Source organism: Schistocerca cancellata, chromosome 6, assembly GCF_023864275.1.
Source record: "Schistocerca cancellata isolate TAMUIC-IGC-003103 chromosome 6, iqSchCanc2.1, whole genome shotgun sequence".
NCBI lineage: Eukaryota > Metazoa > Arthropoda > Insecta > Orthoptera > Acrididae > Schistocerca > Schistocerca cancellata.
The window spans coordinates 477,283,638-477,301,046 of record NC_064631.1 but is presented as its reverse complement, the minus strand read 5'-3'; the positions used below and the strand labels follow the sequence as shown (position 1 = coordinate 477,301,046).

General features: G+C 38.8%; 1 protein-coding gene across 6 annotated transcripts in view; it reads right to left on the bottom strand.

The window, feature by feature from the left end:
* LOC126088602 (probable ATP-dependent RNA helicase DHX35) overlaps positions 1-17,409 on the bottom strand; it is a 221,854-nt gene that overhangs the window by 55,103 nt on the left and 149,342 nt on the right. For all 6 annotated transcript variants that reach the window (XM_049906812.1, XM_049906810.1, XM_049906808.1 and 3 more), the window contains one exon: positions 6,786-6,939. In XM_049906812.1, coding sequence (XP_049762769.1) covers positions 6,786-6,939 — 154 coding nt within the window. The remainder of the gene's footprint in view (positions 1-6,785; positions 6,940-17,409) is intronic.

Here is a 17,409-nt window from a genome sequence, read left to right as displayed (position 1 = left end):
TTTGCACTAGTCACCAGATGGAAACAAAAGGATGTTTTATAATCATATGGAGAAACTTTTGGAAGAAATTAACTCTTCCAAGAAAAATAAGATCATATGTAGTGACTTCAACACAGATTTCTCAATACCAAGAAATTCGAAGACAATATTATACATTTAGTACAGCCATTCAACGTAAGGCCAACTATAACTGGACCAACTCGGGAAACAGCAGTTAATGCATCTCTCATTGATGAGATTTTGATAAGAGCATGGAAATATGCCTGTGACACACAGGTAGTAAACACAGATTTTAATGACAACGGCCCTTAAATTCTCACAATGAATATTACAGAGACTCAAAACCCCACAGAATAAGACACACTATAACGACTGCAACACCAAAATCATGGAGGGGAGACAAATGTAATGATGTATACAACTTTAAGCAGTGACAAATATGATAAGTTCATGGCCACATTTAAGCATTTTTCTGAAATAGCTTTTAGCAAGAGAACAACTACATTTAAGTCTGTTCAAAAAACAAACTAGTGGATCACATGAGGGATAAAGATATAATGTAGAAGAAGAGGAGACTCTACGTATACTCCAATCAAAAAATAAATCCTGATTCTATTATTTACTTCAGAAGATACAAATGAATAGTAACAAATATTACTAAAAAAACTAGAAAATGACAAACTACTGTGTAATTTCAGGAACAAAACTAAAGTGATCTGGCAAGTCATAAGAAGACAAATAGGTACAAGGTCAGGTAATATAGAGCCGATTAAGATAATAATACAAGCATTATTTCTCAAACATAGCACAGCAATTGATAAATACAAATAATAATGAACAGCCAGACAACAAGAGCATACAGTCAGATCAAAATATTCATGGAATTATATTATTCCATAGCTAGCAACACCCGAAGAACTATATAAAATTATAAAAGGATAGCCTAATAAATATTCAATGGGTGCTGATGAGATACCAGATGCTACCATCAAAGTTAGTACAACATTTATTGTAGAACCACTAGCAGAATAGTACATTCATCACTTGATAACAGTGTATTTTCAGATACACTGAAAACAGAAAAATAACACCTCTACTTAAAAAGAATGACAAATGTGAAATTGCTAATTATAGGTTAGTTTCATGTTTGTCAGGCTTCAGCAAACTTGTGGAAAAAACATTTCTTAGAAGATTAAGAGCCTTCTTAAATAAAGAAATACTGATAAATGACTCATAGCATGGCTTCAGAGCTGGAAATCTAATCCAATCAACAATTTTTGCTTTTAAATTAAATGTTAACAGCAGTGAATAGTAAACAACGTGTACTTTGTATATTTCTTCTTTTTTGTTTTTGCCTTATTATTCCCACATTAGTGCAGGGTCAGCACTGTTATTTAACGATTTGGCAAGGTTAGTTTTAAGGGGTGGCCAGATAGCCTTCCTATTGCTCCCCCACCCCCCCTTTTTCTTTCTCAGGATGGAATATGTGTACCCCAACTCTCTGAGTGTAGTGTAATTCATGTGAAAGTGAGCAGAAGTGTTCAAAATGTTTGCAAATCATGTAACAGAGGTGGGACTTGAGGACCCGCCCAGTATTTGACTATAGGATGTGAAGAACCAACTAAAAACCACATCTAGGCTGCCTGGCACACTGAGCCTTGTCCTTAATCTGCCAGGAAGATTCAATACAAGACCAGTGCACCTCCCTGTCCCAGAACCAGTGCCTTAACATGCACAGCTGCCTGGGCAGGCATCTAGTGTATTTCTTTATCTTACTAAATTCTACATCTACATCTACATCCATACTCCTGACGGTGTGTGGCGGAGGATTGCTGTAGTAATTGGTGTTAGAGCTGCACCTTCTTTAGATTAAATTCAACTGACAGGTACCTCTACTTAAAGGAAGTTTTTCTAACAAGGGAACCACATTCAAAGGTCAGGTATCCAAGTAGTGAAGGAATTAGCAAATTTCATTAAAATATAAGAGGTATTAGCTGTTACCCATGGCTGCACTCATTTATCAGTAAAATGAAATGAAATGTGCGAATGGCTGGGAGACCGGTCGGGATTTTTGAGCACTTCCTGCAAGTCTTTTTATTTGATGCCACTTGGGCAACTTAATGTTGACAAAATAATGAGAACAACTAGATAGGCATTCTCTAGTAAAAGAGTACATGGCCTTTCAAACCGTGATACAAAAATTTTAATACTAAAGGCGTTTGTGCTCAAACAAATGTTATATATAATTACAAACTATGTAGAAAAGCTAATCCAACAGCAATAGAGCATTTTTTAAACCTCATCAAGGAGCAAGGGTGACAGGATGTTTGTAGTGCTGATAACATAGATGATGAATATAATGCTTTCCTTAACACATTTCTCATGCTCTTTGGAAGCTGTTCTCCAGTAGACCATTCAAAACAGGGTGCTAGCAGTAAAAGACAGTCAGGGTGGCAGACTAGTGGGATAGGGATATCATGTAGAACAAAGTGGGGATTATATTAAAATGTTAGGAGGAGTCACAATCGAGCTACAGTAGCTCATTACAAACTGTACTGTAAGGTGCTTAAAAATGTTATTAGGAAGGCAAAGAGTGTGTGGTATGAAAATACAATAGCTGAATCACAGGATAAAATTAAAACCATGTGATCAGTCATAAAGGAAGTGTCTGGTCAGCAGCACAAGGTTGAGGATATAAAGTCAGTTTGTAGTAAAAATGTTTCTCTTATTGATAAGTCAGATATGTGTACAGTATTTACCATTCACTTTCTGAACACAGGTGATGAATTAAATAAAAACTTATTTTCTAAAGGGAATCATATAACTCTCTGTAAAATGTGTTTCCAAGACTGATACCTGAAATATTTCTCCATGATACTGACAAGGGGCAGATTGAGCCAGTAATTAAATCACTGAAGACCAAGGACTCTAATGGATGTGATGGAGTATTTAGCAGAACCCAGAAGTACTGTGATCCACATGTTGGCCCTGTACGTAACTATATTTGTAAGTTTTCCTTTAGGAATGGTCAGTTTTCTGAATGATTCAAGTACTCAGTACTAAAGCCCCTTTACAACAAGGAAGAAAGGAATAATAAACACAATTTTAGACCTATTTCTAAACCCTCAGTGTTTGCTAAAGTTATTGAAAAGGCTGTAAATGTAACGATAATTGATCATTTCATTTCGCATAATTTGCTGTCAAAAGTACAGTTTGATTTTAGAAGTGGATTAACAACTTAAAATGCTACATTCTCTTTTCTCTGTGAGGTACTGAATTGATAAAATGAAATGTTTCAAATGCTAGGCATCTCTTTTGATTTAACTAAGGCATTTAATTGTTTAGATTGAAAAATATTGCTCCAGAAGCTGGACCATTATGGAATACAAGGAGTAGCTCACTATTAGGGATCAGTGCTGGGGGCACTTCTGTTCCTTATTCGTATAAATGATACACATTCTAGTATCTCAGGTGATTCTAAAATATTTCTGTTTGCTGATGACACTAGCTTGGTAGTAAAGGATGTTGTGTGAAATGTTAGCACCGTTTCAAATAGGTCAGTTCAAGAGATAAGTTCATGGCTTGAAGAGAATAAGCTAACACTAAATCACAGAAGTCTCAGTTTTTGCAGTTTCTAACCAGACAGATACTGCCTACAGGAAAATTAGAGAGACTTTTGGAGAAAAGAGAACCACTGTATGAATATCAAGAGCTCAGATGGAAACCCGGTTCTAAGCAAAGAAGGGAAAGCAGAAAGGTGGAAGGAATATATAGAGGGTTTGTACAAGGGTGATGTACTTGAGGACAATATTATGGAATAGGAAGAGGACGTAGATGAAGATGAAATGGGAGATATGATACTGCGTGAAGAGTTTGACAGAGCACTGAAAGACCTAAGCCGAAACAAGGCCCTGGGAGTAGACAACATTCCATTAGAACTACTGGTAGCCTTGGGAGAGCCAGCCCTGACAAAACTCTACCAGCTGGTGAGCAAGATGTATGAGACAGGCGAAATACCCTCAGACTTCAAGAAGAATATAATAATTCCAATCCCAAAGGAAGCAGGTGTTGACAGATGTGAAAATTACTGAACTATCAGTTTAATATGCCATGGCTGCAAAATACAAACATGAATTATTTACAGATGAATGGAAAAACTGGTAGAAGCCGACCTCGGGGAAGATCAGTTTCCGTAGAAATGTTGGAACACGTGGCGCAATACTGACCCTACGACTTATCTTAGAAAATAGATTGAGGAAAGGCAAACCTATGTTTCTAGCAATTGTAGACTTAGAGAAAGCTTTTGACAACGTTGACTGGAATACTCTCTTTCAAATTCTGAAGGTGGCAGGGGTAAAATACAGGGAGCAAAAGGCTATTTACAATTTGTACAGAAATCAGAGCGCAGTTATAAGAGTCGAGGGGCATGAAAGGGCAGCAGTGGTTGGGAAGGAGAGTGAGACAGGGTTGTGACAGTGAACAGTTCACATTTCTAGGTGTTCAGATAGATAGCAAAACGTTATGAGGCTCGTGTTCAAGATATTGTTCAAAGTCTTAACACTGCCATTTTTACTAATAGAACAGTATCTGAAGTAAGTAATAGTTCAACATGAAAAATAGTCTACTTTGCTTATTTTCTTTTGCTTATAACACATGGTAATATATTTTGGGGTAACTCTTCCCATTCTCAAAGGGTGTTTTTTGCTGAGAAATGGGCAGTTTGGGCAATAAGTGATGTAAGTACATGAACCTCCTGTCAACCACTGTTAATTAGTCTGGGTAGTCTGACAGTGGTATCTCAGTATATATACTCTTTAATGTTATTTCATAACAATATCAGCTTATTTCAAAGAAATAGCAGCTTTCACTCAGTTAATACTAGGCAGAAATCCAGTCTGCATTTGGATTGCACCTCCTTGACTCTTGTGCAGAAAGGCATGCAGTATTCTGCTGCATCCAATTTCAATAAGCTACCACATGAATTCAAAAATTGTTGCAGTAATCCATGCACTTTCAAAGCTGAACTGAAGAGTTTCCTCATGGGTCACTCCTTATATTCTGTTAAGGAGTTCCTTGAAAAATTAAGCTAATTCCTGTGTTATATGCTTTTATATTAGCTTATAGCTTGTCCGTCTTTTTAGGATTCATAATTTTTTTTCTTTTATGTTGTAATTTCATGTACTGATTCAGTCCATGACCATGGAGATGGATAATAAAACATAATACAACTTAATGTAACTTACCAACCTTCAATGTTAATAAGGTTGCATAAGTTAAGTAATTATGGAATTAGAGGCCAGTCTAAAAGGTGGATAGAGTCGTAACTCAATGATCATCAACTGATTACAGAAATAAAATAAAAAGACAGTGAAATACACAGAATTTATACTTTTTACGGTAATGAGCTAAAAATCACGTACTGAGTTCCACAAGGACAGTTCTGGGGTCTGTCTTATTTCTACTGTATGTAAATAACATGACTGATAAAATAACTGATGGAACCACAGTATTCTTTGTAGATGACGCTAACATTCTAATCAGATCACACAGTAAGGAAAATCTGCAGGGAACAGCAACATCACTAATCCAAAGATTAGCACGCTGGTTCAGAACCAACAGACTCATCATAAAGTATGAAAAAACTGTGAAGTTAACTTTCATACAATCCAAAATCTCAATCCTGCAAACTCTGTTTTCACCACTAAAGGAAAATGCGAGTAATATGAAATTTTTAGGTATACATTTTTAAGTGGGAGATGCATGTTAACACTCTAAATAAAAGACTGAATACACTTTTGTAAGCTGTTAGAATTCTAAGTCAGAACACAAACTACTTGTCAGTGGTGACACTGTGCTATGGCAGTATCCAGTCGCTAATGATGTACGGAAGCACTGTTTGGAGGAATTCCACACTTTTAAAACAACAACACAAAAAATTAAAATACAAAAAATACACACAAAGAGATAAATACAGGGATTCCTATACATTCCTTTTTAAACATCTGAAAAATACTCTCTCTGCCTTGTTTGTAGATATGTATGAAACACTAATCTGTACAAAAGAGAGCATCTTAGGAAAGAAAACATCTTCACACGTAACTATGAGTTACAATCTTACGAGACTAGGCAGAAGCTTAACATACACCAAACACAACACATACAACTTCATGCAAAAGTGGATTATTTGATACTGGAGTTATATAAAATAACCATACTATTCTTACTTAAAATGCATACTGGCATTAAACACATTTAAAATAAAGTTGGGACAATTCTTCCTTGAGCAGTGCTTCTACTGTGCTTCTGAGCACGATAATAAGTAAAAGTGACCTACCTAATACATAGTCACTTTATATTATTATTTACTTTGATTGAGTTGATCATGTAGTGCCATTTATAACTAATGTTATTATAAATTAATTGTGTTACAACCTGACTTGCTCTATATCATATGTGCAAGCAAAGATAAAAATAAATAAAGATATACAGGTAACACCTTTTTCAGGGCTTTATGAAGATGGTTTCTCAATAATTTTTGCTTTGTTTGTAATGTAACCAGTTCTGTATGTTTTATCAAGTTTATCTGAATGACGGGGACTTATGACCACAGCAGTTGAGTCCCATAGTGCTCAGAGCCATCTGAATGATAATCAATTTGTAGTTTAAAACAAAAAGTTGAGCCAGTGTGACATACCACTAAGTGTTCTGACTACCTGACCTAATACTTCATTTGTGAAGAACATATAACTCCTATAATTTAACATAATAAATAAATATTCTCTCACCTTTTAGATAATAGACACTGACTGGATACAACCTTCCATGAACACTCATAATAACTGCAGTATCCTTATTACTGGGTGAATGACTAAAAAAGTTCTTAAGATGTTCAGCATCAACTGTAGCTGAAGTGACAATCAGCTTAAGATTCTTCCTTTTCTGTAATAATCAAAATAGTCTTGTGGCAAAATTTTGATGGATGAAAACATATAACTTAAAAGGTTTTTAAACAAAATTATAATAAAACATTTATAAGCCAGCTGGAAGTCTTTCATACTGCAGAAGCAAATTCACTGTAGTGGAGCTTTCTGACAACTTCGATGAAATATTGAGCTAGAATAGGATATGATCCTGAGCTTATGTATTAAATAATTAAGTTATTCTGAAAACAATTCCAGTGTGTCGAAGTCACTCTTCACTACATCCCTCGTCTCAGGAATGCAAGTCCAACAAGGTGTACAGGAAAGTTTTTGTGGAATTTGGAAAATAGTTGTAGGTACTAGCAAAATGAAGTTGCAGGGTGAATAGTAATCCTGAACAATGCTGCCTGCGTAATATTAGTGTCTCTTATGCACGCCTGCAAAGTTAGATGTTAAATTAACATAATTTTAAACAGACTGACTCTAGTTAACAGAACATAACTAATCTAACATCAGTGATGGTTAAGCAGTTGTCATCACCACCATCGCCATCATCATTATCATCACCATCATCATCAGGCACTGCTGGATGAAAGCATCCTTCAGACTTTTCCATAAATTACAGTTTTCTGCTATGCTCATACTGGTTGCTCCTGAATGTTTTCAAATGCTATCTACCCACCTTATATTATGTTGTCATTTAGATATTTTCTCTGGGAATCCACCAGCATAATTCTTTGGTCAACCTACCATCAATTTTCCTGGCTCTCTGGCCTGCCCACTTCTATTTTATTTTAATTACAGTCAGTCATAATCACTTGTTACACTCTAGCACATTCCTTAAACAAGTTATCTACTTTCATGCCTCTTCCAGTAATTCTCCAGGTGCATCTCTCCAGTGTTTATTGAATTTTTGAATGACTTTCATATCCATGTCTCACTGCCATAAGTAAAAACTGGTAAAACAAATTTGTTGTAAGCTTTCTCTTCCAAATTCATTGGGAATCTAGTTTTTTTTTATTTACCAAATGCACTCTAAGCCATTTTTACTCTTCTATCTGTCTGATTTCTCTTACAATTCTGAGTTTCTCAATGTCCTGATAAATACTGGAAATTGTAGTACTGTATGCACAGTGGTTGGAAAAAAACATGAAAACATTGCAATAAATGCATGCTTGAACACAAATACACATGCTAGCCTATCCTGCAGGTTGCGCTGGTGTATTCGACCACAAATTGCACCTGTGCAATATCATCAACATGTTGCAACTGTTAGTCATGATTAGCACAGTGTTCTGTTTAGCTGTGAGTGCATTAATGTGCAGCTGAGTGAATTCAAATGTGAAAAAATTGTTGGTGCCTGTGTGGTGGGTACTCCCATAACCAAAGGAACCAAAGTCTTTGGCGTTACAAGAAGCACCAACCAAAGATTTATATTGTGTACAGAGAAAGTGGAAAAAATCGTCCAAGAAGTCACAATGCAGTGTGTGTTGGGTGGTCATAACGGACAGACATTGAAGAGGATTCTGACAAAAAATACGAGGACAGCTACAAAAATCACGCAGAACTGAATGTTGCACTCGTAAACCCTGTCAGCATCAAAACAACATGAATGGAGCGCTATGAGCAGGGAATTGCTGGATGAGCTGGAATTACAAATCCACTCATCAGTGATGCAACTGTCAGCAAAAGGAAAACGTGGTGCCAAAACAACGAAACCTGGATTAGGGAGCAATGGAAGAAAATAAAGCAGCCAATTGCGGTATTCTATGGGCATTACAGCAAAGAATTATGTGACCATTTTAGCTGATCAGCTTCACCCCATGGTACAATGTTTCTTCCCCACTGGAAATGTGTTCCAAGACAACAGAGCCCCTATTCACACAGCTCACATTGTCCAGGAGTGGTTTTGTGAGCACAAGGATTAATTGTTGCAGCCCTCCAAGCCACCACAATCACCAGATCTCAATATTAGTGGGCCTTCATGGTCTATTTCGGAGAGGATGGTGCGTAATTGCTAGTCATCTCCATCATAATTATCTGAACTTGCCACTATTTTGCAAAAAGAATGGTGTTAGATCTGTCTTGGAACCATACAGGACCTGCAGTTATCCAGACCAAGAGGACTGGGAGCTGTTTTGAATGCCAATGGGTTTCTTGTACCATATTAGGCCTGGTAATGTTTTGTTTCTGGTGTTTCCATATTTTTATCCACCCCCTCTATTTATTCTTCAATATATTAAGATGGGTTAAATCAATGTCTTGTTTCTCAAGGGCTGTTGGTATAGAGTTTGTTGAAACTGAACAAAAAATGCTCCCAAAAGCTATGTATCCTAGGCAAGGTGGTAATTCACACTCACTATTCCATTCCAAAATTTTACTAATTACATAAAAAAGGCCCTTTGTTCTATATGTATTTCTAATATCTCTATCTTCCTTTGTTTGATCAAAATCTAATTCTTTTCTGTGTATTCTGGAAATGATTTTAGTGAATATTTTGCACATCATTGTGTTACAGCTATACATTTTCATGTCTTATCTGTTATGAAGCAGAAAAATCACAGCTTTGTACTGATTTTGGGGAAATGTCTTCCTCTGTATTATGTAAATAATAAGGGAATTTTTGTTTGTACAACTTTTCCTCCAGCAGTCAGGTAGCCATTGTATTTAATAATTTAATAACTGCTTCCTCCCCCCCCCCCCCCCCCCCAATGAACCGCGGACCTTGCTGTTGGTGGGGAGGCCTCAACGATACTGATAGCCGTACCGTAGGTGCAACCACAATGGAGGGGTATCTGTTGAGAGGCCAGACAAACGTGTGATTCCTGAAGAGGGGCAGCAGCCTTTTCAGTAGTTGCAGGGGCAACAGTCTGGCTGATTGACTGATCTGGCCTTGTAATGCGAACCAAAACGGCCTTCCTGTTGTGGTGGTACTGCGAATGGCTGAAAGCAATGGGAAACTACAGCCGTACTTTTTCCCAAGGGCATGCAGCTTTACTGTATGGTTAAATGATGATGGCGTCCTCTTGGGTAAAATATTCTGGAGGTAAAATACTCCCCCATTTGGATCTCCAGGCAGGGACTACTCAAGAGGACGTCGTTATCAGGAGAAAGAGAACTGGCTTTCTACGGATCGGAGTGTGGAATGTCAGATCCCTTAATCGGGCAGGTACGTTAGAAAATTTAAAAAGGGAAATGGATAGGTTAAAGTTAGATATAGTGGGAATTAGTGAAGTTTGGTGGTAGGAGGAACAAGACTTTTGGTCAGGTGAATACAGGGTTATAAATACAAAATCAAATAGGGGTACCGCAGGAGTAGGTTTAATAATGAATAAGAAAATAGGAGTGCGGGTAAACTACTACAAACAGCATAGTGAACGCATTATTATGGCCAAGATAGACACGAAGCCCACGCCTACTACAGTAGTACAAGTTTATATGCCAACTAGCTCTGCAGATGATGAAGAAATTGATGAAATGTATGATGAGATAAAATAAATTATTCAGGTAGTGAAGGGAGACAAAAATTTAACAGTCATGGGTGACTGGAATTCAACAGTAGGAAAAGGAAGAGAAGGAAATGTAGTAGGTGAATATGGATTAGGGCTAAGAAATGACAGACAAAGCCGCCTGGTAGAATTCTGCACAGAGCATAACTTAATCATAGCTAACACTTGGTTCAAGAGTCATGAAAGAAGGTTGTATACATGGAAGAACCCTGGAGATACTAGAAGGTTTCAGATAGATTATATAATGGTAAGACAGAGATTTAGGAACCACGTTTTAAATTGTAAGATATTTCCAGGGGCAGATGTGGACTCTGACCACAATCTATTGGTTATGAACTGTAGATTAAAACTGAAGAAACTGCAAAAAGGTGGGAATTTAAAGAGGGGGGACCTGGATAAACTGACTAAACCAGAGGTTGTACAGAGTTACAGGGAGAGCATAAGGGAACAATTGACAGGAATGGGGGGAAAAAATACAGTAGAAGAAGAATGGGTAGCTCTGAGAGCTGAAGTAGTGAAGGCAGCAGACGATCTAGTAGGTAAAAAGACGAGGGCTAGTAGAAATTCTTGGGTAACAGAAGAGATACTGAATTTAATTGACGAAAGGAGAAAATACAAAAATGCAGTAAATGAAGCAGGCAAAAAGGAATATAAACATCTCAAAAATGAGATTGACAGGAAGTGCAAAATGGCTAAGCAGGGATGGCTAGAGGACAAATGTAAGGATGTAGAGGCTTATCTCACGAGGGGTAAGAAAGATACTGCCTACAGGAAAATTAAAGAGGCTTTTGGAGAAAAGAGAACCACTTGCATGAATATCAAGAGATCAGATGGAAACCCAGTTCTAACCAAAGTAGGGAAAGCGGAAAGGTGGAAGGAGTATACAGAGGGTCTATACAGGGGCAATGTTCTTGAAGACAATATTATGGAAATGGAAGACCATGTAGATGAAGATGAAATGGGAGATATGATACTGCATGAAGAGTTTGACAGAGCACTGAAAGACATAAGTCGAAACAAGGCCCTGGGAGTAGAGAACATTCCATTAGAACTACTGACAGCCTTGGGAGAGCCAGTCCTGACGAAACTCTACCATCTGGTGAGCAAGATGTATGAGACTGGTGAAGTTCCCTCAGACTTAAAGAAGAATGTAATAATTCCAATCCCAAAGAAAGCAGGTGTTGACAGATGTGAAAATTAACGAACTATCAGTTTAATAAATCACAGCTGCAAAATACTAATGCGAATTCTTTACAGACGAATGGAAAAACTGGTAGAAGTTGACCTTGGGGAAGATCAGTTTGGATTCCGTAGAGATGTTGGAACACGTGACGCAATACTTACCCTATGACTTAGCTTAGAAGAAAGATTAAGGAAAGGCAAGCCTGCATTTCTAGCATTTGTAGACTTATAAGAGACGAGGGGCACGAAAGGGAAGCAGTGGTCGGGACGGGAGTGAGACAGGGTTGTAGCCTCTCCCCGATGCTATTCAATCTGTATATTGAGCAAGCAGTAAAAGAAACAAAAGAAAAGTTCGGAGTAGGCATTAAAATCCATGGAGAAGAAATAAAAACTTTGAGGTTCCCCGATGACATTGTAATTCTGTCAGAGACAGCAAAGGACTTGGAAGAGGAGTTGAACGGAATGGACATTGTCTTGAAAGGGGGGTATAAGATGAACATCAACAAAAGCAAAAGGAGGATAATGGAATGTAGTGAATTAATTCGGGTGATGCTGAGGGAATTAGATTAGGAAATGAGACACTTAAAGTAGTAACGGAGTTTTGCTATTTGGGGAGCAAAATAACTGATGATGGTCGAAGTAGGGAGGATAGAAAATGTAGACTGGCAATGGCAAGGAAAGCGTTTCTGAAGATGAGAAATTTGTTAACATCGAGTATAGATTTAAGTGTCAGGAAGTCGTTTCTGAAAGTATTTGTATGGAGTGTAGCCATGTATGGAAGTGAAACATGGACGATAAATAGTTTGGAGAAATGTGGTGCTACAGAAGAATGCTGAATATTAGATGGGTAGATCACATAACTAATGAGGAGGTATTGAATAGAATTGGGGAGAAGAGGAGTTTGTGGCACAACTTGACAAGAAGAAGGGACCGGTTGGTAGGACATGTTCTGAGGCATCAGGGGATCACAAATTTAGCATTGGAGGGCAGCGTGGAGGGTAAAAATCATAGAGGGAGACCAAGAGATGAATACACTACGCAGATTCAGAAGGATGTAGGTTGCAGTAGGTACTGGGAGATGAAGAAGCTTGCACGGGATAGAGTAGCATGGAGAGCTGCATCAAACCAGTCTCAGGACTGAAGACCACAACAACAACAACAACAACAACTGCTTCCTTGAAGTAACTCAGAAGACCGCTCTGAGCAGTGCAAGGAATAAAGCAATAGACTATATGCAAGAAGCAATGCCACATACATGCCATAAAATTACAGTTATTCCATGCTCTGTTAAAGAAATTGCAAATGTAATTAATTACTTCGATTCCAAAAACTCTCACATAGTTGACAGTATCTCAAATAAGGTATTAACATACTGTTCTTCACACATATGCAATGTATTCAGCCACACATGCAATGCATCACTGTTACAGGAGAAAGTTCAAGACAGACTGAAAATGCAAATATATTTACAGCTCAGTCGCATTACTTACTTTCTTCTCGAAGTTACTGGAAAAAGTTATGTATGCAAGATACCTCTCTCAATGGACATGCTATTTTTCAGTTCACAAATCAGGTTATGCAATATTTTAATGACAAAATATTGCCACTGGTATTTCCTGTGACTTCCAAAACCCTTTGTTTGTACAGTTCACAGTGTTTTCCCACAGAAACATTATCAGGCTGGTACCTGGTTTTCATTCTATCAAACTAAAAGAATGTAGAGTGTACACAATGAAACAGCAACCTTAGAGTCGGAAATAATCACTAAAGTTGTACTGCCAGGATTGATATTAGTTACACTCTTGTTCTTATTATATATAAATTATCTTCCATCGTAAATAATTCTCTTTGCAAGTATTATAACCATGTATAATTCTGTAACTTCAACATTTTAAAATGTAAATAATCTTTTTTTCTGAAAATTAATAACTGATTCTTTGAAAACTGACTGTTATTGAATTTACAAGGGCATGCTGGAAAGTAATGCCTCTGAATTTTTATTCTGTTCTCAATATCGGTTGATGTTGGCTTCAAACTGTACCACGTAACATGGCAGTGTGTAATGTCTACATCTACATCTACATCTACACGATTATTCTTCAATTCACATTTAAGTGGTTGGCAGAGGGTTCATCAAACCACAATCATACTATCTCTCTACCATTCCACTCCCGAACAGCGCATGGGAAAAACGAACACCTAAACCTTTCTGTTCGAGCTCTGACTTCTCTTATTTTATTTTGATGATCATTCCTACCTATGTAGGTTGGGCTCAACAAAATATTTTCGCATTCGGAAGAGAAAGTTGGTGATTGAAATTTCGTAAATAGATTTCGCCGCGACGAAAAACGTCTTTGCTTTAATGACTTCCATCCCAACTCGCATATCATATCTGCCACACTCTCTCCCCTATTACATGATAATACAAAACGAGCTGCCCTTTTTTGCACCCTTTTGATGTCCTCCGTCAATCCCACCTGTTAAGGATCCTACACTGCGCAGCAATATTCTAACAGAGGACGAACGAAGCTGTCTCTTTAGTGGACTTGTTTCACCTTCTAAGTGTCCTGCCAATGAAACGCAGCCTTTGGCTCGCCTTCCCCACAATATTATCTATGTGGTCTTTCCAACTGAAGTTGTTCGTAATTTTAACACCCAGGTACTTAGTTGAATTGAAAGCCTTGAGAATTGTACTATTTATTGAGTAATCGAATTCCAACGGATTTCTTTCGGAACTCATGTGGATTACCTCACACTTTTCGTTATTTAGCGTCAACTGCCACCTGCCACACCATACAGCAATCTTTTCTAAATCACTTTGCAACTGATACTGGTCTTCGGATGACCTTACTAGACAGTAAATTACAGCATCAACTGCGAACAACCTAAGAGAACTGCTCACATTGTCACCCAGGTCATTTACATAGATCAGGAACAGCAGAGGTCCCAGGACGCTTCCCTGGGGAACACCTGATATCACTTCAATTTTACTCGATGATTTGCTGTCTACTACTATGAACTGTGACCTTCCTGACAGGAAATCACGAATCCAGTCGCACAACTGAGATGATACCCCATAGGCCAGCAGCTTGATTAGAAGTCGCTTGTGAGGAACGGTGTCAAAAGCTTTCTGGAAATCTAGAAATACGGAATCAACTTGAGATCCCCTGTCGATAGCGGCCATTACTTCGTGCGAATAAAGAGCTAGCTGCATTGCACAAGAACGATGTTTTCTGAAACCATGCTGATTACGTATCAACAGATCGTTCCCTTCGAGGTGATTCATAATGTTTGAATACAATATATGCTCCAAAACCCTACTGCAAATCGACGTCAATGATATAGATCTGTAGTTCGATGGATTACTCCTACTAACCTTCTTAAACACTGGTGCGACCTGCGCAATTTTACAATCTGTAGGTACAGATCTATTGGTGAGCGAGCGGTTGTATATGATTGCTAAGTAGGGAGCTATTGTATCAGCGTAATCTGAAAGGAACCTAATCGGTATACAATCTGGACCTGAAGACTTGCCCGTATCAAGCGATTTGAGTTGCTTCACAACCCCTAAGGTATCTACTTCTAAGAAACTTATGCTAGCAGCTGTTTGTTTTTCAAATTTTGGAATATTCCATTCGTCCTCCCTGGTGAAGGAATTTCGGAACACTGCATTCAATACCTCGGCTTTAACGGCACAGTCGTCGGTAACAGTACCATCGGCACTGCACAGTGAAGGTATTGACTGCGTCTTGCCGCTTGTGTACTTTACATACGACCAGAATTTCTTTGGATTTTGTACCAAATTTTGAGACAATGTTTTGTTGTGGAACCTATTACAGACATCTCGCATTGAAGTCTGTGCCAAATTTCGCGCGTCTGTAAATTTTAGTCAATCTTCGGGATTTCGCGTTCTTCTGAACTTCGCATGATTTTTCCGTTGCCTCTGCAACAGCGTTCGGACCATGGGGGATCAGTTCCATCTCTTACCAATTTATGAGGTATTAATCTCTCAATTGCTGTTGCTCCTACATCTCTGAATTTGAGCCACATCTCGTCTACATTTGCCTAGTCATTTCGGAAGGAATGGAGATTGTCTCTTAGGAAGGCTTCTAGTGACACTTTATCTGCTTTTTTAAATAAAATTATTTTGCGTTTGCTTCTGGTGGATATGGAAGAAACGGTATTTAGTCTAGCTACAACGACCTTGTGATCACTAATCCCTGTATCAGTCATGATGCTCTCTATTAGCTCTGGATTGTTTGTGGATAAGAGGTCAAGTGTGTTTTCGCAACCATTTACAATTCACGTGGGTTCATGGACTAACTGCTCGAAATAATTTTCGGAGAAAGCATTTAGGTCAATCTCGGAAGATGTTTTCTGCCTACCACTGGTTTTGAACAAGTATTTCTGCCAACATATCGAGGGAAGGTTGAAGTCCCCACCAACTATAACCGTATGAGTGGGGTATTTATTTGTTACGAGACTCAAATTTTCTCTGAATTGTTCAGCAACTATATCATTGGAGTCTGGGGGTCGGTAGAAGGAGTCAATTATTAACTTAGTTCGGCTGTTAAGTATAACCTCCACCCATACCAATTCACATGGAGTATCTACTTCGACTTCACTACAAGATAAACCACAACTGACAGACATGAACACCCCACCACCAATTCTGCCTAATCTATCTTTCCTGAACACCGTCTGAGACTTCATAAAAATTTCTGCAGAACTTATTTTAGGCTTTAGCCAGCTTTCTGTACCTATAATTATTTCAGCTTCTGTGCTTTCTGTTAGCACTTGAAGCTCAGGGACTTTCCCAGCACAACTACAACAATTTACAACTACAATTCCGACTGTTCCTTGATCCAAGCACATCCTGTATTTGCCATGCACCCTTTGAGATTGCAGCCCACCCCGTACTTTCCCGAGGCCTTCTAACCTAAAAAAACCGCCCAGTCCATGCCACACAGCCTCCGCTACCCTTGTAGCCGCCAGCTGAGTGTAGTGAACTCCTGACCTATTCAGCAGAGCCCGAAACCCCACCACCCTATGGCGCAAGTCAAGGAATCTGCAGCCAACACGGTCGCTCTGAGCGTCTGATTCAGACCCTCCACCCGGCTCTGCACCAAAGGTCCACAGTCGGTTCTGTCAACGATGCTGCAGATGGTGAGCTCTGCCTTCATCTCGTAAGCAATACCGGTAGCCTTCACCAAATCAGATAGCCGCTGGAATCCAGAGAGAATTTCCTCAGATCCAAAGCGACACACGTCATTAGTGCCGACATGTGCCACCACCTACAGCTGGCTGCACCCTGTGCTCTTCATGGCATCCAGAAGGACCCTTTCCACATCAGGAATGACTCCACCCAGAATGCACATGGAGTGCACACTGGATTTCTTCCCCTCCTTAGCCGCCATATCCCTAAGGGGCCCATTACGCGCCTAACATTGGAGCTCCCAACTATCAATAAGCCCACCCTCTGCGATTGCCCGGACCTTGAAGACTGAGAATCATCCTCTGAAACAGGGCAGGCAGCTGCATCTGGCTCAGCCAGAGACAGTACCTGAAACCTGTTTGTAACTATGTCAATGTGTGAGAGATCCTCCAAAAACTGAAAGCATAAATTTGAAGAGTTCATCCACACATGGAGGACCCTCTCCTTTCAGCATGACAATGGCAGACCACACAAGAGTGCTGTAATATCCGCAACAATCCGACACCTTGAGTTCACTATCATCGATCATCATCCTCCACACAGTCTCAACTTGGTCCCATCTGATTTTCATCTGTTTCCAAAA